Source organism: Rana temporaria (assembly GCF_905171775.1).
Source record: "Rana temporaria chromosome 1 unlocalized genomic scaffold, aRanTem1.1 chr1b, whole genome shotgun sequence".
Classification (NCBI taxonomy): Eukaryota; Metazoa; Chordata; class Amphibia; order Anura; family Ranidae; genus Rana; species Rana temporaria.
Genome location: NW_024404400.1, coordinates 22,336 through 49,467, shown reverse-complemented (window position 1 = coordinate 49,467; position 27,132 = coordinate 22,336). Strand labels below are relative to the sequence as shown.

At 49.8% G+C, this 27,132-nt stretch overlaps 1 protein-coding gene across 1 annotated transcript in view; it reads right to left on the bottom strand.

The window, feature by feature from the left end:
- LOC120921515 (carbonic anhydrase 9-like) overlaps positions 1-27,132 on the bottom strand; it is a gene marked incomplete at its 5' end in the record, with an annotated part of 100,347 nt that overhangs the window by 55,570 nt on the left and 17,645 nt on the right. Inside the window, 1 exon segment of the mRNA XM_040333996.1 lies at positions 3,678-3,848. Within this exon segment, the coding sequence (XP_040189930.1) occupies positions 3,678-3,848 (171 nt within the window).

The following is a 27,132-nucleotide window of genomic DNA, read 5'->3' as shown; positions in this document are numbered from 1 at the left end:
TATGGAGAGAAGAGACCTCAATAACGGGACACAATATGGAGAGAAGAGACCTCAATAACGGGAAACAATATGGAGGGAAGAGACCTCAATAACGGGACACAATATGGAGAGAAGAGAACTCAATAACGGGAAACAATATGGAGGGAAGAGACCTCAATAACGAGACACAATATGGAGAAAAGAGACCTCAATAATGAGATACAATATGGAGGGAAGAGACCTCAATAACGAGACACAATATGGAGGGAAGAGACCTCAATAACAGGACACAATATGGAGGGAAGAGATCTCAATAATGGGACACAATATGGAGGGAAGAGACCTCAATAATGGGACACAATATGGAGAGAAGAGACCTCAATAACGAGACACAATATGGAGAGAAGAGACCTCAATAACGGGACACAATATGGAGGGAAGAGACCTCAATAACAGAACACAATATAGAGAGAAGAGACCTCAATAACGGGACACAATATGGAGGGAAGAGACCTCAATAACAGAACACAATATAGAGAGAAGAGACCTCAATAACGGGACACAATATGGAGGGAAGAGACCTCAATAACAGAACACAATATAGAGAGAAGAGACCTCAATAACGGGACACAATATGGAGGGAAGAGACCTCAATAACGGGACACAATATAGAGGGAAGAGACCTCAATAACGAGACACAATATGAAGGGAAGAGACCTCAATAACGGGACACAATATGGAGGGAAGAGACCTCAATAACAGAACACAATATAGAGAGAAGAGACCTCAATAACGAGACACAATATAGAGAGAAGAGACCTCAATAACGGGACACAATATGGAGGGAAGAGACCTCAATAACGGGACACAATATGGAGGGAAGAGACCTCAATAACGGGACACAATATGGAGGGAAGAGACCTCAATAACGAGACACAATATGGAGGGAAGAGACCTCAATAACGGGACACAATATGGAGGGAAGAGACCTCAATAACGAGACACAATATGGAGGGAAGAGACCTCAATAACGGGACACAATATGGAGGGAAGAGACCTCAATAACGGGACACAATATGGAGGGAAGAGACCTCAATAACGGGACACAATATGGAGGGAAGAGACCTCAATAACGAGACACAATATGGAGGGAAGAGACCTCAATAATGGGACACAATATGGAGGGAAGAGACCTCAATAACGGGACACAATATGGAGGGAAGAGACCTCAATAACGAGACACAATATGGAGCGAAGAGACCTCAATAACGAGACACAATATGGAGGGAAGAGACCTCAATAACGAGACACAATATAGAGGGAAGAGACCTCAATAACGAGACACAATATGGAGGGAAGAGACCTCAATAACGAGACACAATATAGAGGGAAGAGACCTCAATAACGAGACACAATATGGAGGGAAGAGACCTCAATAACGAGACACAATATGGAGGGAAGAGACCTCAATAATGGGACACAATATGGAGGGAAGAGACCTCAATAACGAGACACAATATGGAGGGAAGAGACCTCAAAAACGGGACACAATATGGAGGGAAGAGACCTCAATAACGAGACACAATATGGAGGGGAGAGACCTCAATAACGAGACACAATATGGAGGGAAGAGACCTCAATAACGAGACACAATATGGAGGGAAGAGACCTCAATAATGGGACACAATATGGAGGGAAGAGACCTCAATAACGAGACACAATATGGAGAGAAGAGACCTCAATAACGGGACACAATATGGAGGGAAGAGACCTCAATAATGGGACACAATATGGAGGGAAGAGACCTCAATAACGGGACACAATATGGAGAGAAGAGACCTCAATAACGGGACACAATATGGAGAGAGAGGCCTCAATAACGAGACACAATATGGAGGGAAGAGACCTCAATAACGAGACACAATATGGAGCGAAGAGACCGCAATAATGGGACACAATATGGAGGGAAGAGACCTCAATAACGGGACACAATATGGAGAGAAGAGACCTCAATAACGGGACACAATATGGAGGGAAGAGACCTCAATAACGGGACACAATATGGAGGGAAGAGACCTCAATAACGGGACACAATATGGAGGGAAGAGACCTCAATAACGAGACACAATATGGAGGGAAGAGACCTCAATAACGGGACACAATATGGAGGGAAGAGACCTCAATAACGAGACACAATATGGATGGAAGAGACCTCAATAACGGGACACAATATGGAGGGAAGAGACCTCAATAACGGGACACAATATGGAGGGAAGAGACCTCAATAACGGGACACAATATGGAGGGAAGAGACCTCAATAACGGGACACAATATGGAGAGAAGAGACCTCAATAACGGGACACAATATGGAGGGAAGAGACCTCAATAACAGGACACAATATGGAGGGAAGAGACCTCAATAACGGGACACAATATAGAGAGAAGAGACCTCAATAACGGGACACAATATGGAGGGAAGAGACCGCAATAATGGGACACAATATGGAGGGAAGAGACCTCAATAATGGGACACAATATGGAGGGAAGAGACCTCAATAACGAGACACAATATGGAGCGAAGAGACCGCAATAATGGGACACAATATGGAGGGAAGAGACCTCAATAACGGGACACAATATGGAGAGAAGAGACCTCAATAACGGGACACAATATGGAGGGAAGAGACCTCAATAACGGGACACAATATGGAGGGAAGAGACCTCAATAACGGGACACAATATGGAGGGAAGAGACCTCAATAACGGGACACAATATGGAGAGAAGAGACCTCAATAACGGGACACAATATGGAGGGAAGAGACCTCAATAACGAGACACAATATGGAGGGAAGAGACCTCAATAACGGGACACAATATGGAGGGAAGAGACCTCAATAACGAGACACAATATGGATGGAAGAGACCTCAATAACGGGACACAATATGGAGGGAAGAGACCTCAATAACGAGACACAATATGGAGGGAAGAGACCGCAATAATGGGACACAATATGGAGGGAAGAGACCTCAATAACGGGACACAATATGGAGGGAAGAGACCTCAACAACGGGACACAATATGGAGGGAAGAGACCTCAATAACGGGACACAATATGGAGGGAAGAGACCTCAATAACGAGACACAATATGGAGGGAAGAGACCGCAATAATGGGACACAATATGGAGGGAAGAGACCTCAATAACGGGACACAATATGGAGGGAAGAGACCTCAATAACGGGACACAATATGGAGGGAAGAGACCTCAATAACGGGACACAATATGGAGAGAAGAGACCTCAATAACGAGACACAATATGGAGGGAAGAGACCTCAATAACGGGACACAATATGGAGGGAAGAGACCTCAATAACGAGACACAATATGGAGGGAAGAGACCGCAATAATGGGACACAATATGGAGGGAAGAGACCTCAATAATGGGACACAATATGGAGGGAAGAGACCTCAATAACGAGACACAATATGGAGGGAAGAGACCTCAATAACGGGACACAATATAGAGAGAGGAGAGGCCTGGATAATATGGGAGGTCCAGTAAAGAAGTCCTCCGTCTCTTCCATGTAGAGGTGTCACCTCTCTCTCTCTATAAGACACATGAATTTGGTGGCCCCAGAATCTATATATTTCATAAATATCTGGACTCAGTCCCGTAAGGTGGTGTTTGGTGTCACCTGTGTGTCCGTTGTTCTTCAGTTTCAGTCGCTCTTCAGGTGACACGTCATAACCGGAGACTTCTATGGGCTTCAGCGTCGGGTCGAATGTGGTGTCCCCGGTGTCCACATTAATGGGGGATTGTTCCTTCTCCCCACAGGCAGGATAGGCCTTGTGCCAGTCCGTGATATCTGTCACCGAGAGAGAAGAGGCGTCACCCTTCTGTCACATGACCCAAACCTCCGTATTATTGTATGATCACATGACCCGACCCTCCCCCGTATTATTGTATGATCACATGACCCTCCCCCGTATTATTGTATGATCACATGACCTGACCCTCCCCCGTATTATTGTATGATCACATGACCTGACCCCCCGTATTATTGTATGATCACATGACCTGACCCTCCCCCGTATTATTGTATGATCACATGACCTGACCCTCCCCCGTATTATTGTATGATCACATGACCCGACCGTCCCCCGTATTATTGTATGATCACATGACCTGACCCCCCGTATTATTGTATGATCACATGACCTGACCCTCCCCCGTATTATTGTATGATCACATGACCTGACCCTCCCCCGTATTATTGTATGATCACATGACCTGACCCCCCGTATTATTGTATGATCACATGACCTGACCCTCCCCCGTATTATTGTATGATCACATGACCTGACCCTCCCCCGTATTATTGTATGATCACATGACCCGACCGTCCCCCGTATTATTGTATGATCACATGACCTGACCCCCCGTATTATTGTATGATCACATGACCTGACCCTCCCCCGTATTATTGTATGATCACATGACCCGACCGTCCCCCGTATTATTGTATGATCACATGACCTGACCCCCCGTATTATTGTATGATCACATGACCTGACCCTCCCCCGTATTATTGTATGATCACATGACCTGACCCTCCCCCGTATTATTGTATGATCACATGACCCGACCCTCCCCCGTATTATTCTCCCATCACATGACCCGACCCTCCCCCGTATTATTGTATGATCACATGACCTGACCCTCCCCCGTATTATTGTATGATCACATGACCCGACCCTCCCCCGTATTATTCTCCCATCACATGACCCGACCCTCCCCCGTATTATTGTATGATCACATGACCCGACCCTCCCCCGTATTATTCTCCCATCACATGACCCGACCCTCCCCCGTATTATTGTATGATCACATGACCTGACCCTCCCCCGTATTATTGTATGATCACATGACCCGACCCTCCCCCGTATTATTCTCCCATCACATGACCCGACCCTCCCCCGTATTATTGTATGATCACATGACCCGACCCTCCCCTGTATTATTGTATGAGCACATGACCTGACCCTCCCCCGTATTATTATATGATCACATGACCTGACCCTCCCCTGTATTATTGTATGAGCACATGACCTGACCCTCCCCCGTATTATTATATGATCACATGACCTGACCCTCCCCTGTATTATTGTATGATCACATGACCCGACCCTCCCCCGTATTATTGTATGATCACATGACCTGACCCTCCCCTGTATTATTGTATGATCACATGACAAGACCCTCCCCCGTATTATTGTATGATCACATGACCTGACCCTCCCCCGTATTATTGTATGATCACATGACCTGACCCTCCCCTGTATTATTGTATGATCACATGACCTGACCCTCTATTATTGTATGATCACATGACCTGACCCTTCCCTGTATTATTGTATGATCACATGACCTGACCCTCTATTATTGTATGATCACATGACCCTCCCCCGTATTATTGTATGATCACATGACCTGACCCTCCCCTGTATTATTGTATGATCACATGACCTGACCCTCCCCTGTATTATTGTATGATCACATGACCCTCCCCCGTATTATTGTATGATCACATGACCTGACCCTCCCCCGTATTATTGTATGATCACATGACCTGACCCTCCCCCGTATTATTGTATGATCACATGACCCGACCCTCCCCCGTATTATTGTATGATCACATGACCTGACCCTCCCCCGTATTATTGTATGATCACATGACCTGACCCTCCCCCGTATTATTGTATGATCACATGACCTGACCCTCCCCCGTATCATTGTATGAGCACATGACCTGACCCTCCCCCGTATCATTGTATGAGCACATGACCTGACCCTCCCCCGTATTATTGTATGATCACATGACCTGACCCTCCCCCGTATTATTGTATGATCACATGACCTGACCCTCCCCCGTATTATTGTATGATCACATGACCTGACCCTCCCCTGTATTATTGTATGATCACATGACCTGACCCTCCCCCGTATTATTGTATGATCACATGACCTGACCCTCCCCTGTATTATTGTATGATCACATGACCTGACCCTCCCCCGTATTATTGTATGATCACCTGACCCTCCCCTCTATTATTATATGATCACATGACCTGACCCTCCCCTGTATTATTGTATGATCACATGACCTGACCCTCCCCCGTATTATTGTATGATCACATGACCTGACCCTCCCCCGTATTATTGTATGATCACATGACCTGACCCTCCCCTCTATTATTGTATGATCACATGACCTGACCCTCTCCTGTATTATTGTATGATCACATGACCTGACCCTCCCCCGTATTATTGTATGATCACATGACAAGACCCTCCCCCGTATTATTGTATGATCACATGACCTGACCCTCCCCCGTATTATTGTATGATCACATGACCTGACCCTCCCCTGTATTATTGTATGATCACATGACCCGACCCCCCGTATTATTGTATGATCACATGACCCGACCCTCCCCCGTATTATTGTATGATCACATGACCCGACCCTCCCCTGTATTATTGTATGATCCCATCACATGACCCTCCCCCGTATTATTGTATGATCACATGACCTGACCCTCCCCTGTATTATTGTATGATCCCATCACAAGACCCTCCCCCGTATTATTGTATGATCACATGACCTGACCCTCCCCCGTATTATTGTATGATCACATGACCTGACCCTCCCCTGTATTATTGTATGATCACATGACCCGACCCCCCGTATTATTGTATGATCACATGACCCGACCCTCCCCCGTATTATTGTATGATCACATGACCCGACCCTCCCCTGTATTATTGTATGATCCCATCACATGACCCTCCCCCGTATTATTGTATGATCACATGACCTGACCCTCCCCTGTATTATTGTATGATCCCATCACATGACCCTCCCCCGTATTATTGTATGATCACATGACCTGACCCTCCCCTGTATTATTGTATGATCCCATCACATGACCCTCCCCCGTATTATTGTATGATCACATGACCTGACCCTCCCCCGTATTATTGTATGATCACATGACCCGACCCTCCCCCGTATTATTGTATGATCACATGACCTGACCCTCCCCCGTATTATTGTATGATCACATGACCTGACCCTCCCCTGTATTATTGTATGATCACATGACCCGACCCCCCGTATTATTGTATGATCACATGACCCGACCCTCCCCCGTATTATTGTATGATCACATGACCCGACCCTCCCCTGTATTATTGTATGATCCCATCACATGACCCTCCCCCGTATTATTGTATGATCACATGACCTGACCCTCCCCTCTATTATTGTATGATCACATGACCTGACCCTCTCCTGTATTATTGTATGATCACATGACCTGACCCTCCCCCGTATTATTGTATGATCACATGACAAGACCCTCCCCCGTATTATTGTATGATCACATGACCTGACCCTCCCCCGTATTATTGTATGATCACATGACCTGACCCTCCCCTGTATTATTGTATGATCACATGACCCGACCCCCCGTATTATTGTATGATCACATGACCCGACCCTCCCCCGTATTATTGTATGATCACATGACCCGACCCTCCCCTGTATTATTGTATGATCCCATCACATGACCCTCCCCCGTATTATTGTATGATCACATGACCTGACCCTCCCCTGTATTATTGTATGATCCCATCACATGACCCTCCCCCGTATTATTGTATGATCACATGACCTGACCCTCCCCCGTATTATTGTATGATCACATGACCCGACCCTCCCCCGTATTATTGTATGATCACATGACCTGACCCTCCCCCGTATTATTGTATGATCACATGACCTGACCCTCCCCCGTATTATTGTATGATCACATGACCTGACCCTCCCCCGTATTATTGTATGATCACATGACCTGACCCTCCCCCGTATTATTGTATGATCCCATCACATGACCCTCCCCCGTATTATTGTATGATCACATGACCTGACCCTCCCCCGTATTATTGTATGATCACATGACCTGACCCTCTATTATTGTATGATCACATGACCTGACCCTCCCCTGTATTATTGTATGATCACATGACCTGACCCTCCCCCGTATTATTGTATGATCACATGACCTGACCCTCCCCCGTATTATTGTATGATCACATGACCTGACCCTCCCCCGTATTATTGTATGATCACATGACCTGACCCTCCCCCGTATTATTGTATGATCACATGACCTGACCCTCCCCTGTATTATTGTATGATCACATGACCTGACCCTCCCCCGTATTATTGTATGATCACATGACCCTCCCCCGTATTATTGTATGAGCACATGACCTGACCCTCCCCCGTATTATTGTATGATCACATGACCCGACCCTCCCCTGTATTATTGTATGATCACATGACCTGACCCTCTATTATTGTATGATCACATGACCCGACCCCCCGTATTATTATATGATCACATGACCTGACCCTCTATTATTGTATGATCACATGACCCGACCCTCCCCCGTATTATTGTATGATCACATGACCCGACCCCCCGTATTATTGTATGATCACATGACCTGACCCTCCCCCGTATTATTGTATGATCACATGACCTGACCCTCCCCCGTATTATTGTATGATCACATGACCTGACCCTCCCCCGTATTATTGTATGATCACATGACCCGACCCTCCCCCGTATTATTGTATGATCACATGACCCGACCCTCCCCCGTATTATTGTATGATCACATGACCTGACCCTCCCCCGTATTATTGTATGATCACATGACCTGACCCTCCCCCGTATTATTGTATGATCACCTGACCCTCCCCTCTATTATTATATGATCACATGACCTGACCCTCCCCTGTATTATTGTATGATCACATGACCCGACCCCCCCCCCCCGTATTATTGTATGATCACCTGACCCTCCCCTGTATTATTGTATGATCACATGACCTGACCCTCCCCCGTATTATTGTATGATCACATGACCTGACCCTCCCCCGTATTATTGTATGATCACATGACCTGACCCTCCCCCGTATTATTGTATGATCACATGACCTGACCCTCCCCCGTATTATTGTATGAGCACATGACAAGACCCTCCCCCGTATTATTGTATGATCACATGACCTGACCCTCCCCCGTATTATTGTATGATCACATGACCTGACCCTCCCCCGTATTATTGTATGATCACATGACCCGACCCTCCCCCGTATTATTGTATGATCACATGACCCGACCCTCCCCCGTATTATTGTATGATCACATGACCTGACCCTCCCCCGTATTATTGTATGATCACATGACCTGACCCCCCGTATTATTGTATGATCACATGACCTGACCCTCCCCCGTATTATTGTATGATCACATGACCTGACCCTCCCCCGTATTATTGTATGATCACATGACCTGACCCTCCCCCGTATTATTGTATGATCACATGACAAGACCCTCCCCCGTATTATTGTATGATCACATGACCCGACCCTCCCCCGTATCATTGTATGATCACATGACCTGACCCTCCCCCGTATTATTGTATGATCACATGACCTGACCCTCCCCTGTATTATTGTATGATCACATGACTTGACCCTCTATTATTGTATGATCACATGACCTGACCCTCCCCCGTATTATTGTATAATCACATGACCTGACCCTCCCCCGTATTATTGTATGATCACATGACCCGACCCCCCGTATTATTATATGATCACATGACCTGACCCTCCCCCGTATTATTGTATGATCACATGACCTGACCCTCCCCCGTATTATTGTATGATCACATGACCTGACCCTCCCCTGTATTATTGTATGATCACATGACCTGACCCTCCCCCGTATTATTGTATGATCACATGACAAGACCCTCCCCCGTATTATTGTATGATCACATGACCCGACCCTCCCCCGTATTATTGTATGATCACATGACCCGACCCTCCCCCGTATTATTGTATGATCACATGACCTGACCCTCCCCCGTATTATTGTATGATCACATGACCTGACCCTCCCCCGTATTATTGTATGATCACATGACCTGACCCTCCCCCATATTATTGTATGATCACATGACCCGACCGTCCCCCGTATTATTGTATGATCACATGACCTGACCCTCCCCCGTATTATTGTATGATCACATGACCTGACCCTCCCCCGTATTATTGTATGAGCACATGACAAGACCCTCCCCCGTATTATTGTATGATCACATGACCCGACCCTCCCCCGTATTATTTTATGATCACATGACCCGACCCTCCCCCGTATTATTGTATGATCACATGACCTGACCCTCCCCCGTATTATTGTATGATCACATGACCTGACCCTCCCCCGTATTATTGTATGATCACATGACCTGACCCTCCCCCGTATTATTGTATGATCACATGACCTGACCCTCCCCCGTATTATTGTATGATCACATGACCCGACCCTCCCCCGTATTATTGTATGATCACATGACCTGACCCTCCCCCGTATTATTGTATGATCACATGACCTGACCCTCCCCCGTATTATTGTATGATCACATGACCTGACCCTCCCCCGTATTATTGTATGATCACATGACAAGACCCTCCCCCGTATTATTGTATGATCACATGACCCGACCCTCCCCCGTATTATTGTATGATCACATGACCTGACCCTCCCCCGTATTATTGTATGATCACATGACCTGACCCTCCACCGTATTATTGTATGATCACATGACCTGACCCTCCCCCGTATTATTGTATGATCACATGACCTGACCCTCCCCCGTATTATTGTATGATCACATGACAAGACCCTCCCCCGTATTATTGTATGATCACATGACCCGACCCTCCCCCGTATCATTGTATGATCACATGACCTGACCCTCCCCCGTATTATTGTATGATCACATGACCTGACCCTCCCCCGTATTATTGTATGATCACATGACTAGACCCTCCCCCGTATTATTGTATGATCACATGACCTGACCCTCCCCCGTATTATTGTATGATCACATGACCTGACCCTCCCCCGTATTATTGTATGATCACATGACCTGACTGTAACGGATTATGGACTATTCTGCCTGGACATTGATAATAACTGCAGGACTTGTTACAGTTGGATCTACCACATTGTATTCTGAGCTCAAAGGGTTAATTGGACAATGGTCTCTTTTCATTGCTGAATGCTAATGTTCCCTTCGCATAGATAATGAACTCTCTCTTGTGTGCAGGTAAACAGCCCCCCTGTGAGGTGTCTGCTGAGGGGGATTATGTGTGAGTGATAATTGTTTTAAAGGTTAATTGAATTCTATTGAGAAAGAAATGTGCCTGGCCAGGAAATGTTAAGTGGGGTGCGGTGCCGAAGCGGCTAGAAACTGGCCAAGTGATTAATTCAAGGAGATGTCATTGTTCTTGTAACAGTTGTAAGCAGATATAAGCAGGTGAAATATGCCAAATAAAGTCAGTCTGCTTGACCCTTCAAACGTAGCACGTCTCCTTTCTTGGAAGGGCGTTCGATGGGATATACCGGCGGTACCTGTATATCGCAGCTTGCCAGGGAAAAGGACGTCTCCAACGGCTGAGACCCTCACACCAGTGGGTAGCCGTTACATTGGTTGGCAGCGGTGGGATGATCCTTTTATCCAAAGAGCAAGTGCTGAATGGAGTCGCAGTACGCCAGGCTGAAAAGATCCACACTGAAAGATCTATTGGAGATTCGTGGTAGGAGCGCCAGCAACAGACCACGGAGGGAGCTGATAGCTGAACTGCTGGAGCTGGACGAAATGGATGGATCCATGGAAGGAACTGAGCCCCTTGCACCTGTCAGCGAGGAAGATGTAATTACTGGGATTGTACAGCGGAGATTATCCTTGTATCCAGAAACGTCCGTGGAACTAATTAACCAGCTGTTCCGGGAAGCAAGGGAGGAGATACAAACGAAGAGGGGACAAGAACTGGAACTGGTAAGAGCGAGACAGCCCATTACACCTGCAGTTCCTACCCCCCCACCTGCTGCTACAGGAAAGAAAATACCGTTCACTGCATTTAAAGCTTTTGTAGAAAGTGAGGAGGAAATAGATGGATATTTGGCGGATTTTGAGAGGCAGTGCTCACTACACCAGGTACCACCAGACCAATGGGTCACTATTTTGTCGGGGAAATTGTCGGGCAAAGCCAACGAAGCCTTTCGGGCTCTCGCTCCAGAGGATATTTTACAATATCAGCAAGTTAAAAAGGCGCTGCTAACCCGATACGCTGTAACTCCAGAAGCCTACCGCCGGCGCTTCCGGGAGTCCAAGAAGAAGGCTGTGGACTCCCACATGGAATGGGCCAACCAGTTACAAAGGGTGGCATCCCTTTGGGTCCAAGGGTGCAAGGCCAACACCGGGGAGGAAGTATTGCAGCTGTTCCTAATGGAACATTTCTTCCAAGACCTGGCCGCAGACATACAAGACTGGGTACGAGATCGCCGTCCCGCTAACTTAAACGAGGCGGCTCGGCTAGCAGATGAGTACGCGGAGACAAGGAAAGTAAGCCAGGGTACTATGCGGCTGGCTCAGAAGGTAGAACCGCATACTCCAACCGTCACCCCACGCCCAGAGTTTCGGGCTCCAGTCCCACCACGTCCTCAGGGGCCTAGCAACTACCCCCGAGATTCGCCTAGGGTGACGTGCCATCACTGCAGCGACACGGGACATATTGCTCGTTATTGCCCTTTGAGAGCTACAGATAACAATTGGAGACGCACAGAACCTAACACAGAGGTCACTCCATCACGTCCCTCTGCGGCCCACTGCCTGGAGACCGAGGGGGGCCCTGAGGAATGTCTGGGAATTTGGTATGAGGCAGACCCAATACAAGCGGCCTCTCCGGATAACCGTCAGCATCACCGTCAGGAGGTACGAGTGAATGGACAAGTAGCACAAGGCCTAAGAGATTCCGGGACTACTATCACTCTGATTCAAAAACATCTGGTAAAGCCAGAGAACGTGTCCACTCGCACAGTTGCCGTCCGGGTCGCAGGGGGTGCTGTATTTCGCGTACCCACCACCCGGGTGCACTTAGACTGGGGAGCCGGGTCAGGAAAGACCACAGTTGGTATCATGGACAACCTACCTGCCGAGGTGGTGCTGGGCAACGACATTGGCCCTCTGACTTTGGCTTATTTACCTACACCTGCTGCTGCTTGTCCCGTGACCACCCGCGTTGCTGGAATCAACTCGCTTGCTGCTGAGACCCGGGTAAGACTACCTTCCCCGACATGTACTGTAGATCCGGCACAATATCACAGTCTAAAATGGGAATGTGACAAGTTGGCCAGTGAGAAATCAGAAATGCAACGACACTATGTCATGTATTATGAGATGTCCCGTGGCTTGAACATTAAAATGCACAAACAGGCAGAAATTGTCAAAAGATTAAATGGGATTTGCATCCAGGTGGTGCCGTATCTGTCCCAAGAGCATCAGCAACAGGGAGTCATTGAGAGAGCAAAGCAAGTGACTGTTCCAGAATTGAATTCTATTATTCACCGTCACCATCAGCTACCGACCTGGTAAGCCAATGGGAAGGCCGACGGACTGTCCAGGCAAACGGAACTTTTACCCTAACAGCAGACCGGACATCCCCAAGTTGATCCGAAAAGGATCAATCCGGGTCTGCCGGAGTGTTCCACAAAAGGGGGGGCAGTGTAACGGATTATGGACTATTCTGCCTGGACATTGATAATAACTGCAGGACTTGTTACAGTTGGATCTACCAAATTGTATTCTGAGCTCAAAGGGTTAATTGGACAATGGTCTCTTTTCATTGCTGAATGCTAATGTTCCCTTCGCATAGATAATGAACTCTCTCTTGTGTAGGTAACAGCCCCCCTGTGAGGTGTCTGCTGAGGGGGATTATGTGTGAGTGATAATTGTTTTAAAGGTTAATTGAATTCTATTGAGAAAGAAATGTGCCTGGCCAGGAAATGTTAAGTGGGGTGCGGTGCCGAAGCGGCTAGAAACTGGCCAAGTGATTAATTCAAGGAGATGTCATTGTTTCAGGGGGTCTGTGTTGAAGCCCCCTACTGGGAAAAGGGGAGGGCGGAAACTGTCATTGTTCTTGTAACAGTTGTAACCAGATATAAGCAGGTGAAATATGCCAAATAAAGTCAGTCTGCTTGACTCTGCAAACGTAGCACGTCTCGTTTCTTGGAAGGGCGTTCGATGGGATATACCGGCGGTACCTGCATATCGCAGCTTGCCAGGGAAAAGGACGTCTCCAACGGCTGAGACCCTCACACCAAGTGGGTAGCCGTTACACTGACCCTCCCCTGTATTATTGTATGATCACATGACCCGACCCTCCCCCGTATTATTGTATGATCACATGACCCGACCCTCCCCCGTATTATTGTATGATCACATGACCCTCCCCCGTATTATTGTATGATCACATGACCCGACCCTCCCCCGTATTATTGTATGATCACATGACCTGACCCCCCGTATTATTGTATGATCACATGACCCGACCCCCCGTATTATTATATGATCACATGACCTGACCCTCCCCTGTATTATTGTATGATCACATGACCTGACCCTCCCCCGTATTATTGTATGATCACATGAAAAGACCCTCCCCCGTATTATTGTATGATCACATGACCCGACCCTCCCCCGTATTATTGTATGATCACATGACCCGACCCTCCCCCGTATTATTGTATGATCACATGACCCGACCCTCCCCCGTATTATTGTATGATCACATGACCCGACCCTCCCCCGTATTATTGTATGATCACATGACCCTCCCCCGTATTATTGTATGATCACATGACCTGACCCTCCCCTGTATTATTGTATGATCACATGACCCGACCCACCCCCGTATTATTGTATGATCACATGACCTGACCCTCCCCTGTATTATTGTATGATCACATGACCCGACCCCCCGTATTATTGTATGATCACATGACCTGACCCTCCCCCGTATTATTCTCCCATCACATGACCCGACCCTCCCCCGTATTATTGTATGATCACATGACCCGACCCTCCCCCGTATTATTGTATGATCACATGACCCGACCCTCCCCCGTATTATTGTATGATCACATGACCCGACCCTCCCCCGTATTATTGTATGATCACATGACCCGACCCTCCCCCGTATTATTGTATGATCACATGACCCGACCATCCCCCGTATTATTATATGATCACATGACCCGACCCTCCCCCGTATTATTGTATGATCACATGACCCGACCCTCCCCCGTATTATTGTATGATCACATGACCCGACCCTCCCCCGTATTATTGTATGATCACATGACCTGACCCTCCCCCGTATTATTGTATGATCACATGACCCGACCCCCCGTATTATTATATGATCACATGACCTGACCCTCCCCTGTATTATTGTATGATCACATGACCTGACTGTGAAGGATATGTCAGTGTAATTCTCCCTGCTTGGTTAAATTGTGGGTTAGAGGTAAAATGGATTCATGTGTTACAAGCTATTGACATGTTAATGACCCGTCTGCAGCTAGCTCCTTATTTCAAAGGGATGTTAACCCTGTTACTGTGATTAGAGGTGACTCATGTTATGTATTCTGATTTCTTCATTATGCGGTGCCAGGCTGCCCAGCTAATGTGTTCTGTACACCTTGTAATTAACTTCCCTGATGTCATTATTTAAAGAAAATGTGTCTCAGGTCGGCTTCGAATTGTCTGGCTATATTCTGTATGAGAAACTCCAGAGTGTGTGAAAAGGGGGTGGAGCTCCCATTGTTCCTTGATTAAGGATTTAGCTTGTAAAACTGTATTTATAACCAGCAGCAAGCTGCCAATAAATCAGTCTTGGTTCCAGCATTCAGTCTTGACTCATGTGTGGATGATCCTGTGATGTTCTTGTATGGAGAGGAGGGAATGCTTGACGGGGATATCATACCTGTGATACATTTGCCTATATGTCTCGGTTTACTGCTCCCTGCTAGCCATGTCTGTAGAGGTAGAAAGGAATTTCATGTGTGATTCATTCCTCTAACAGGTTATTGAAGTGCTAATGTCCCCTCGCTATTCTAAAGGTTAATTGATCTATTGTGTTGTGTGAAGAAGATCTGTGTTTACCCTTAAAAGATGTGTATTGTATCATCAGGCTAAATGATTAGAGAAGTAGTATGTTAATTATTCTGATTGCTTCAGTGTAGTAATTAACTCCACTGATGTCTTTATCTAAAGAAACGTGTCTGCAGGGTCGGCTCCGACTTGTCTCCTATAATCTGTATGGGAAACCCCACTGTGTGAGGGGGGGCGTTCCTAACAGGCTGTAACCACATATAAGCTGAGTTTTTGTGTCATTAAAGTGTCTTGTTCTAGCAGTAAGCTTGGCATGTGTGGCTTTCTGGGCGATTCCAGGGATATCCCTCCTCGTGGAATATTGGGGTGATTTTCATTATGGGAAGAAGGGAACGTTGACGGGGATATCATACCAATACCGTCACAATACCGATACCGTCACAATTGGATGGCAGCAGCGGGATCTTCCCTTCTACTCTCCCTTACACCAGGACTCCAAGCAGACACTGGGAACAGTGAATGGAAGGCTGCTACACCCTGCTTAAAAGAAATACACTGAAAGAACTACTGGAAGTTCGTGGAAGGATTGCTAGCAACAAAACCAAGCGGGTCATCATAGCAGAATTAATGGAGCGAGATCAGGAGAACGTGATTGCAGCAACGCCAGCGGTACAAGAGATGGAGACACCAGTGATTCAGGAGGAGTCACCAACCAACAAGCTAATGAGAGAGAAGCTAGCGTGGTTCGGCCCGAGCCCAACGCCGGATGTGGTGCTGAAAGTGATGGACCTGTTAGTAAACGCAGAACTACAGAAGGATAAACAAATAAGAGACGCAGAACTACAGAAGGATAAACACATAAGAGACGCAGAACTACAGAAGGATAAACAAATAAGGGACGCAGAACTACAGAAGGATAAACAAATAAGAGACGCAGAACTACAGAAGGATAAACAAATAAGAGACGCAGAACTACAGGAGGCTAAACAAATAAGAGACGCAGAGCTACAGAAGGATAAACAAATAAGAGACGCAGAACTACAGAAGGATAAACAAATAAGAGACGCAGAACTACAGAAGGATAAACAAATACGAGACACAGAGCTACAGAAGGCTAAAGAAATAAGAGACGCAGAGCTACAGAAGGATAAACAAATAAGAGACGCAGAACTACAGAAGGATAAACAAATAAGAGACGCAGAACTACAGTTAAAACTGGCAGCAGTCCGACAAGCAGCCGCACATTCTCCGAACAGTGAGTACAGCACAGCAGACGCAAGGAAGATTCCGTTTAGCGCTTTTAAAGCTTTTGATGAAAAGGACTGTGAGATTGATAACTACCTGGCAGATTTTGAGCGACAATGTAACCTGCACCGAATAGCTAGAGGAGACTGGGTTGCAATATTGTCAGGCAAACTGTCAGGCAAAGCTTCTGATGCTTTCCGGACCGTGCCAGATCAGGATATCCATAGCTACGCCAGGGTTAAAGAAGTGCTCCTGGCTCGTTATGCAGTAACCCCAGAGTCCCACCGACAGAAGTTCAGGGACTCACGCAAAACCACGAAAGACTCTTACGCGGAATGGGCATGCCAGTTGTCCCTGTCGGCCTCTAACTGGGTTAACAGCAGCCAGGCCACCACCGCAGAGGACATTTTGCAACTAATGCTCCTGGAGAAATTTTACAATCACATCCAGACGGACGTCAAAGATTGGGTGAGAGATCGCAGGCCCATGACTCTACCAGAGGCCGCGAAGTTGGCGGATGAATATGCGGATACTCGCAAGACAAACCAGGTCACACCACGGGTACAACCTCCACGACCAACGGCGCCCTCACACCCACCAGCCGCTAGATACCAACCGCCTAACAGACCGATGACATCGAGCCCTCGCTATCCACGCCAGGAGGACAACGAACAACGCTGCTTCCGGTGCAAACAGTTGGGTCACTTCAAGCAGAATTGCCCCCTGAATGACAACACCAGATCAAATTGGTCTCAACCTGGGTACCGCCCACCAGCAGCAGCCCATTGTGTAGACTCGGCTTGGGATCCCCAGGAGCTGGGTCAGGAAGAACCATTGGGCACCATTTACGAAGTCCTCACGGTACAATCTGGTATTACGGACAACAGGGAACACCATTGTCAGCTGGTCATGGGCGACAGCCCTGATCCGGAGGGGCCCTGGAGGGAGCTGGGCAGAAAGAGGCACCGCCAGCTACCCTCCAAGAAGAAGAGGTCCTGGAAGTCATATAACCAGCGGACCTGGGAGGAGAAGAAGCGACTGGAGGAGATGGAATCGCAGCGGGCGCCCCAGATGCGGGCCGAGATGTTCGCCAAGGGCCCACCGGTGGCCCCTTACACCACCACCCAGTTCCTGATGATGAAGGACCACGTGGAAAGCCTGCAGGACATGAGCAAGCAGGAGCTGATCCGTGAATACATGGAGCTGGAGGAGTGCATAAGCCGCATGGAGGAGGAGAACAACCACCTGAGGTCACAGCAGGCTGACCCCCCCAGGCTCCATGAACTGGAGATGGAGCTGGAGAAGCTCAAAGAGGAGAACCGGCGGCTGCGGAGGGAGCAGGGGGTGGCTGACCTTATGGGGCTCTGAGTCCCCTCTCCCCCCCCCCCCGGACTCTGAGCACCAGTGCTACAGCATTTCAACAAATATAACTTTTCCTTTTTATGAATCTCCTGTGATTGTCACTTCAGAGCCATAACCTGCCCCTCCCATAGCGGGACACCTAGATGGCGGCGCACAGACCCATTCGCCGTCTTCACACTGACTTCTGGTGACTTTGCAGATCGCACAAAGACTTGGGGACTGACCGGCGTGTGATCTGACAATCCGGTGGCATACCTGAGTCGGAAGCAGTTACCAATGGAGGTCAGTCACGCCAAACGGAGTTAACCTCGGACTAAAAGCTCTGAACCCGTCAACCCTACTGGACCAGGGAAGGTCCAACCGGGTTTGCCGGAGCAGGGAGAAAAAGGGGGGCCATTGTGAAGGATATGTCAGTGTAATTCTCCCTGCTTGGTTAAATTGTGGGTTAGAGGTAAAATGGATTCATGTGTACAAGCTATTGACATGTTAATGACCCGTCTGCAGCCAGCTCCTTATTTCAAAGGGATGTTAATCCTGTTACTGTGATTAGAGGTGACTCATGTTATGTATTCTGATTGCTTCATTATGCGGTGCCAGGCTGCCCAGCTAATGTGTTCTGTACACCTTGTAATTAACTTCCCTGATGTCATTATTTAAAGAAAATGTGTCTCAGGTCGGCTCCGAATTGTCTGGCTATATTCTGTATGAGAAACTCCAGAGTGGGTGAAAAGGGGGTGGAGCTCCCATTGTTCCTTGATTAAGGATTTAGCTTTTAAAACTGTATTTATAACCAGCAGCAAGCTGCCAATAAATCAGTCTTGGTTCCAGCATTCAGTCTTGACTCATGTGTGGATGATCCTGTGATGTTCTTGTATGGAGAGGAGGGAATGCTTGACGGGGATATCATACCGATACCGTCACACTGACCCTCCCCCGTATTATTGTATGATCACATGACCCGACCCTCCCCCGTATTATTGTATGATCACATGACCTGACCCTCCCCCGTATTATTGTATGATCACATGACCCGACCCCCCGTATTATTGTATGATCACATGACCCTCCCCCGTATTATTGTATGATCACATGACCCGACCCACCCCCGTATTATTGCATGATCACATGACCCGACCCTCCCCCGTATTATTGTATGATCACATGACCCGACCCACCCCCGTATTATTGTATGATCACATGACCCGACCCTCCCCCGTATTATTGTATGATCACATGACCTGACCCTCCCCTGTATTATTGTATGATCACATGACCCGACCCCCCGTATTATTGTATGATCACATGACCCTCCCCCGTATTATTGTATGATCACATGACCTGACCCTCCCCCGTATTATTGTATGATCACATGACCTGACCCACCCCCGTATTATTGTATGATCACATGACCTGACCCTCCCCTGTATTATTGTATGATCACATGACCCGACCCCCCGTATTATTGTATGATCACATGACCTGACCCTCCCCCGTATTATTGTATGATCACATGACCCGACCCACCCCCGTATTATTGTATGATCACATGACCCGACCCTCCCCCGTATTATTGTATGATCACATGACCCGACCCTCCCCCGTATTATTGTATGATCACATGACCCGACCCTCCCCCGTATTATTGTATGATCACATGACCCTCCCCCGTATTATTGTATGATCACATGACCTGACCCTCCCCTGTATTATTGTATGATCACATGACCCGACCCACCCCCGTATTATTGTATGATCACATGACCTGACCCTCCCCTGTATTATTGTATGATCACATGACCCGACCCCCCGTATTATTGTATGATCACATGACCTGACCCTCCCCCGTATTATTCTCCCATCACATGACCCGACCCTCCCCCGTATTATTGTATGATCACATGACCCGACCCTCCCCCGTATTATTGTATGATCACATGACCCGACCCTCCCCCGTATTATTGTATGATCACATGACCCGACCCTCCCCCGTATTATTGTATGATCACATGACCCGACCCTCCCCCGTATTATTGTATGATCACCTGACCCTCCCCCGTATTATTGTATGATCACATGACAAGACCCTCCCCCGTATTATTGTATGATCACCTGACCCTCCCCTGTATTATTATATGATCACATGACCTGACCCTCCCCCGTATTATTGTATGATCACATGACCCTCCCCTGTATTATTGTATGATCACATGACCTGACCCTCTATTATTATATGATCACATGACCTGACCCTCCCCTGTATTATTGTATGATCACATGACCCGACCCTCCCCCGTATTATTGTATGATCACATGACCTGACCCTCCCCCGTATTATTGTATGATCACATGACAAGACCCTCCCCCGTATTATTGTATGATCACATGACAAGACCCTCCCCCGTATTATTGTATGATCACATGACCTGACCCTCCCCTGTATTATTGTATGATCACATGACCTGACCCTCCCCCGTATTATTGTATGATCACATGACCTGACCCTCCCCCGTATTATTGTATGATCACATGACCTGACCCTCCCCCGTATTATTCTCCCATCACATGACCCGACCCTCCCCCGTATTATTATATGATCACATGACCCGACCCTCCCCCGTATTATTGTATGATCACATGACCTGACCCTCCCCCGTATTATTGTATGATCACATGACCTGACCCTCCCCCGTATTATTCTCCCATCACATGACCCGACCCTCCCCCGTATTATTGTATGATCACATGACCTGACCCTCCCCCGTATTATTGTATGATCACATGACAAGACCCTCCCCCGTATTATTGTATGATCACATGACCCGACCCTCCCCCGTATTATTGCCCTCCACCCCATGACCCCCGCATCGGTCACCGCCCTCCACCCCATGACCCCCGCATCGGTCACCGCCCTCCACCCCATGACCCTCCGCATCGGTCACCGCCCTCCACCCCATGACCCTCCGCATCGGTCACCGCCCTCCACCCCATGACCCCCGCATCAGTCACCGCCCTCCACCCCATGACCCCCGCATCGGTCACCGCCCTCCACCCCATCACCCCCGCATCAGTCACCGCCCTCCACCCCATCACCCCCCGCATCAGTCACCGCCCTCCACCCCATGACCCCCGCATCGGTCACCACCCTCCACCCCATGACCCCCGCATCAGCCACCGCCCTCCACCCCATGACCCTCCGCATCAGTCACCGCCCTCCACCCCATGACCCCGGCATCAGTCACCGCCCTCCACCCCATGACCCCCGCATCAGTCACCACCCTCCACCCCATGACCCCCCACATCAGTCACCGCCCTCCACCCCATGGCCCTCCGCATCAGTCACCGCCCTCCACCCCATGACCCCCGCATCGGTCACCGGCGCCCTCCACCCCATGACCCTCCGCATCAGTCACCGCCCTCCACCCCATGACCCCCGCATCGGTCACCGCCCTCCACCCCATGACCCTCCGCATCAGTCACCGCCCTCCACCCCATGACCCCCGCATCGGTCACCGCCCTCCACCCCATGACCCCAGCATCGGTCACGGCCCTGAACACCATGACCCCCGCATCGGTCACCGCCCTCCACCCCATGACCCTCCGCATCAGTCACCGCCCTCCACCCCATGACCCCCACATCGGTCACCGCCCTCCACCCCATGACCCCCGCATCAGTCACCACCCTCCACCCCATGACCCCCGCATCAGTCACCGCCCTCCACCCCATGACCCTCCGCATCAGTCACCACCCTCCACCCCATGACCCCCGCATCAGTCACCACCCTCCACCCCATGACCCTCCGCATCAGTCACCACCCTCCACCCCATGACCCCCGCATCAGTCACCACCCTCCACCCCATGACCCCCGCATCAGTCACCACCCTCCACCCCATGACCCCCGCATCGGTCTCTGTCAGACATCACTCAGCACAGGTTTTCCACCTTCATCCTAATAAGGTTCACACGCACTTTATGATGTTATCAGTATTGATTACCTCCAATAAATCTACTTTATCAGCATTGTGCTAATAATCCTCACAAGACACGCGAGATGGAATACAGACAAGAGAAGAATGTACAGTATCTGACAAAAGTAAGTACACCCCCCCCCCCAGTCACATTCCTTGTATCTTCTCAGGTGACACTTTGTATCTCCAATGTTGTGTAGTGAGTGTGCAGGGGGGGAGGGGAGTGTACACAGGGGGGAGGAGTGTACACAGGGGGGGGAGTGTACACAGGGGGGGGGGAGTGTACACAGGGGGGAGGAGTGTACACGGGGGGAAGGAGTGTACACAGGGGGGGAGGGGAGGTACACAGGGGGGAGGAGTGTACACAGGGGGAGGGGTGTACACAGGGGGGGAGGGGGGTACACGGGGGGAGGAGTGTACAGGGGGGGAGGGGTGTACACGGGGGGAGGGGGGTACACAGGGGGGAGGAGTGTACACAGGGGGGAGGGGGGTACACAGGGGGGAGGGGTGTACACAGGGGGGGAGGGGGGTACACAGGGTGGAGGAGTGTACAGGGGGGAGGGGTGTACACGGGGGGAGGGGGGGTACACAGGGGGGAGGAGTGTACACAGGGGGGAGGGGTGTACACAGGGGGGGAGGGGGTACACAGGGGGGGTGTGTACACAGGGGGGAGGGGTGTACACAGGGGGGAGGGGTGTACACGGGGAGAGGGTTGTACATGGGGGGGAGGGGTGTACACAGGGGGGAGGAGTGTACACAGGGGGGAGGAGTGTACACAGGGGGGAGGAGTGTACACGGGGGAGGGGTGTACACGGGGGGGGGAGTGTACAGGGGGGGAGGGGTGTACACAGGGGGGAGGGGTGTACACGGGGGGAGGGGTGTACACGGGGGGGAGGGGTGTACACAGGGGGAGGGGTGTACACGGGGGGAGGGGTGTACACAGGGGGGAGGAGTGTACACAGGGGGGGAGGAGTGTACACGGGGGAGGGGTGTACATGGGGGGGGGTGTACAGGGGGGGAGGGGTGTACACAGGGGGGAGGGGTGTACACGGGGGGAGGGGTGTACACGGGGGGGAGGAGTGTAGACAGGGGGAGGGGTGTACACGGGGGGAGGGGTGTACACAGGGGGGAGGGGTGTACACGGGGGGAGGGGTGTACACAGGGGGGAGGGGTGTACACAGGGGGGGAGGGGTGTACACAGGGGGGAGGGGCGGTACACAGGGGGAGGAGTGTACACAGGGGGGGAGGGGTGTACACGGGGGGGAGTGTACACAGGGGGGAGGGGTGTACACGGGGGGAGGGGTGTACATGGGGGGGAGGAGTGTAGACGGGGGGAGGGGTGTACAGGGGGGGAGGGGTGTACACAGGGGGGGAGGGGTGTACACAGGGGGGGAGGAGTGTACACAGGGTGGAGGGGTGTACACGGGGGGGAGGAGTGTACACAGGGGGGGAGGGGGGGGTACACGGGGGGAGGGGTGTACACAGGGGGGGAGGGGTGTACACAGGGGGGAGGGGGGGTACACAGGGGGGAGGGGTGTACACGGGGGGGGGGAGTGTACACAGGGGGGAGGGGGTACACAGGGGGGAGGAGTGTACACAGGGGGGGAGAAGTGTACACAGGGGGGAGGGGTGTACACGGGGGGAGGAGTGTACACAGGGGGGAGGAGTGTACACAGGGGGAGGAGTGTACACAGGGGGAGGAGTGTACACAGGGGGGGAGGAGTGTACACAGGGGGGAGGAGTGTACACAGGGGGAGGAGTGTACACAGGGGGGGAGGAGTGTACACAGGGGGGGAGGAGTGTACACAGGGGGGGAGGGGTGTACACAGGGGGGGAGGGGTGTACACAGGGTGGAGGGGTGTACACGGGGGGGAGGAGTGTACACAGGGGGGAGGAGTGTACACAGGGGGAGGAGTGTACACAGGGGGAGGAGTGTACACAGAGGGAGGAGTGTACACAGGGGAGGTCTTTTCAGGTGACAACACTGAAGAAATGACACTTGTTTACAAATGAGCGGACTTGCGCCATGTTGGCGTGTTTCTGTCGGTATGACTTGGAACCCGCGGCACTCTGGTGTCTCCCCGGCTGATGACGAGTGCTGTACCTATTTGGAGTTGATTCCCTGCTTACTGATTGGCTATGAACTCGCTCTGGTGAGTTTACCCCCCGAAGGGGGAGTGTCCTCCCAGGAGGCGGATCAGGGATTTCTCGGGGGAAGATCATTCATCAGAGGTGTATTTAGGATTTGTGCTGCCCTAGGCCTGACTCTAATTTAAATATGACACACCCCTTTCTGTCAAGGCCACACCCCTCGCCTTTAAGGACCGCCCTTGAATTTTGGAGTGGGGACACTAGTTCTGGGGGGGAGGGGGGGAGCAATGAATTTCCTTAATTTGCATAGTTTTTCTCTCACTTCCTGTTTGGCTATGGGGGCAGGAAGTGAAGGGAAATCTCCGCAATGGGACAGGGGTGGTAAAAAATAAACTGACAGGGGCTATAACCCTCCCTTACTCCATCCAAAATGAGTGTTGCCTAGAGTTCCACTTCAAGCACAAATGTCTGATCATTCTATGGAGAGGACCATGCCGGTGGTGCAGCACAGTGAGGAAGGTTTGTGTTCCAGGATGATAGGACAGTCAGAATTATAAGAAGCGCCGCCCACAGTTGCGGAATGCCGGCCGCCCGCATACCGGAAGAAGTGCGGCCGCTTTATGGGGCGTTAGACTAATTTGCCTCTCAGCCCAGTCCGCCTCATAAGACTGGCGCTACATTAACAGTGAAGCACAAGCCGGCGGAGACTCTTTCCGTGCCGCCCCCCCTGCAAAGTGCCGCCCTAGGCCTGGGCCTTGTTGGCCTAGACCAGGATACAGCCTTGGTCTAAAGCACTGGCAACAAAAGTCAGGACACCCCTCAGTGAAAATCTCCAAATTGGGCCCAAAGTGTCAATATTTTGTGTGGCCGCTGTAATGGACTTTTTACCTATATGCTTCAGTTTAATCCTCCCTGCTTGTTTAAGGCTGTTAAAGCGGATGTGCCACTAAAAAAACATATTAAAAGCCAGCAGATACAAATACTGCAGCTGCTGACTTTTAATATAAGGACACTTACCTGTCCTGGAGTCCAGCGGTGATCGCAGCAGATGACGAGCCGATCGCTCGTCACCCTGCTGCTCCCCCCTCCATCCACGCTGAGGGAACCAGGAAGTGAAGCGCTCCGGCTTCACTGCCCGGTTCCCTACGGCGCATGCGCGAGTCGCGCTGCGCCCGCCGATTGGCTCCCGCTGTGTGCTGGGAGCCGAGTGTTCCCAGCATACAACGGGGACGGACGGGAAACGAGGAAAAAACCCGTCTTTTGCCCGTATCGTAGGGCCGGAAGTGGGTGCAGATACCTGTCTGTAGACAGGTATCTGCACCCCCCTCCCCCCTGAAAGGTGTCAAATGTGACACCGGAGGGGGGGAGGGTGCCGATCAGCGGGACTCCACTTTAGAGTGGAGATCCGCTTTAATTGTAGTTACTCTTCTGCAGCCAGCCCTGTTTCAAATGTTAATTGTTCTAGCCCTGTGTTTACTGGTTACTGTGATTAGATAAGTGGCTCATGTTAATTATGCTGATTGCTTCATTGTGATAATTATCTCTCTATATGCGGTGCCGAACCGGCTAGATACTGAGTAGTTCAAAGAAATATCTTTATTTCAAAGGAGCTGTATTGAAGACCCCCCACTGTGTGAGGGGGGGGAGATTTGTCATTGTAACAGTTGTAACCACATATAAGCTCTGGTTTCTTACCATTAAAACTCTGTGTTGTTCAAGCAGTAAGCTGGTCTCATGTGTGGCTTTCTGGGCGATTCCAGGGATATCCCTCCTCGTGGAATATTGGGGTGATTTTCGTTATGGGAAGAAGGGAACGTTGACGGGGATATCATACCGATACCGTCACAATTTGTTGGCAGCGGTGGGATTTTTCCCTTCTATTCCCCTTCACACCCGGATTCCAAGCAGACACTGGAAGAACTACTGGAAGTTCGTGGAAGGATTGCTAGCAACAAAACCAAGCGGGTCATCATAGCAGAATCAATGGAGCTAGACCAGGAGGACGGGATTGCAGCAACGCCAGCAGTACAAGAGATGGAGACACCAGTGATTCAGGAGGAGGAATCGCCAGCCAACAAGCTAATGAGAGAGAAGCTAGCGTGGTTCGGCCCGAACCCAACGCCGGATGTGGTGCTGAAAGTGATGGACCTGTTAGCGGAGGAGGCCAAACAAATAAGGGACGCAGAGCTACAGGAGGCTAAACAAATAAGAGACGCAGAACTACAGAAGGATAAAGAAATAAGGGACGCAGAACTACAGTTAAAACTGGCAGCAGTCCAACAAGCAGCCGCACCTTCTCCGAACAGTGAGTACAGCACAGCAGACGCAAGGAAGATCCCGTTTAGCGCTTTTAAAGCTTTTGATGAAAAGGACTGTGAGAT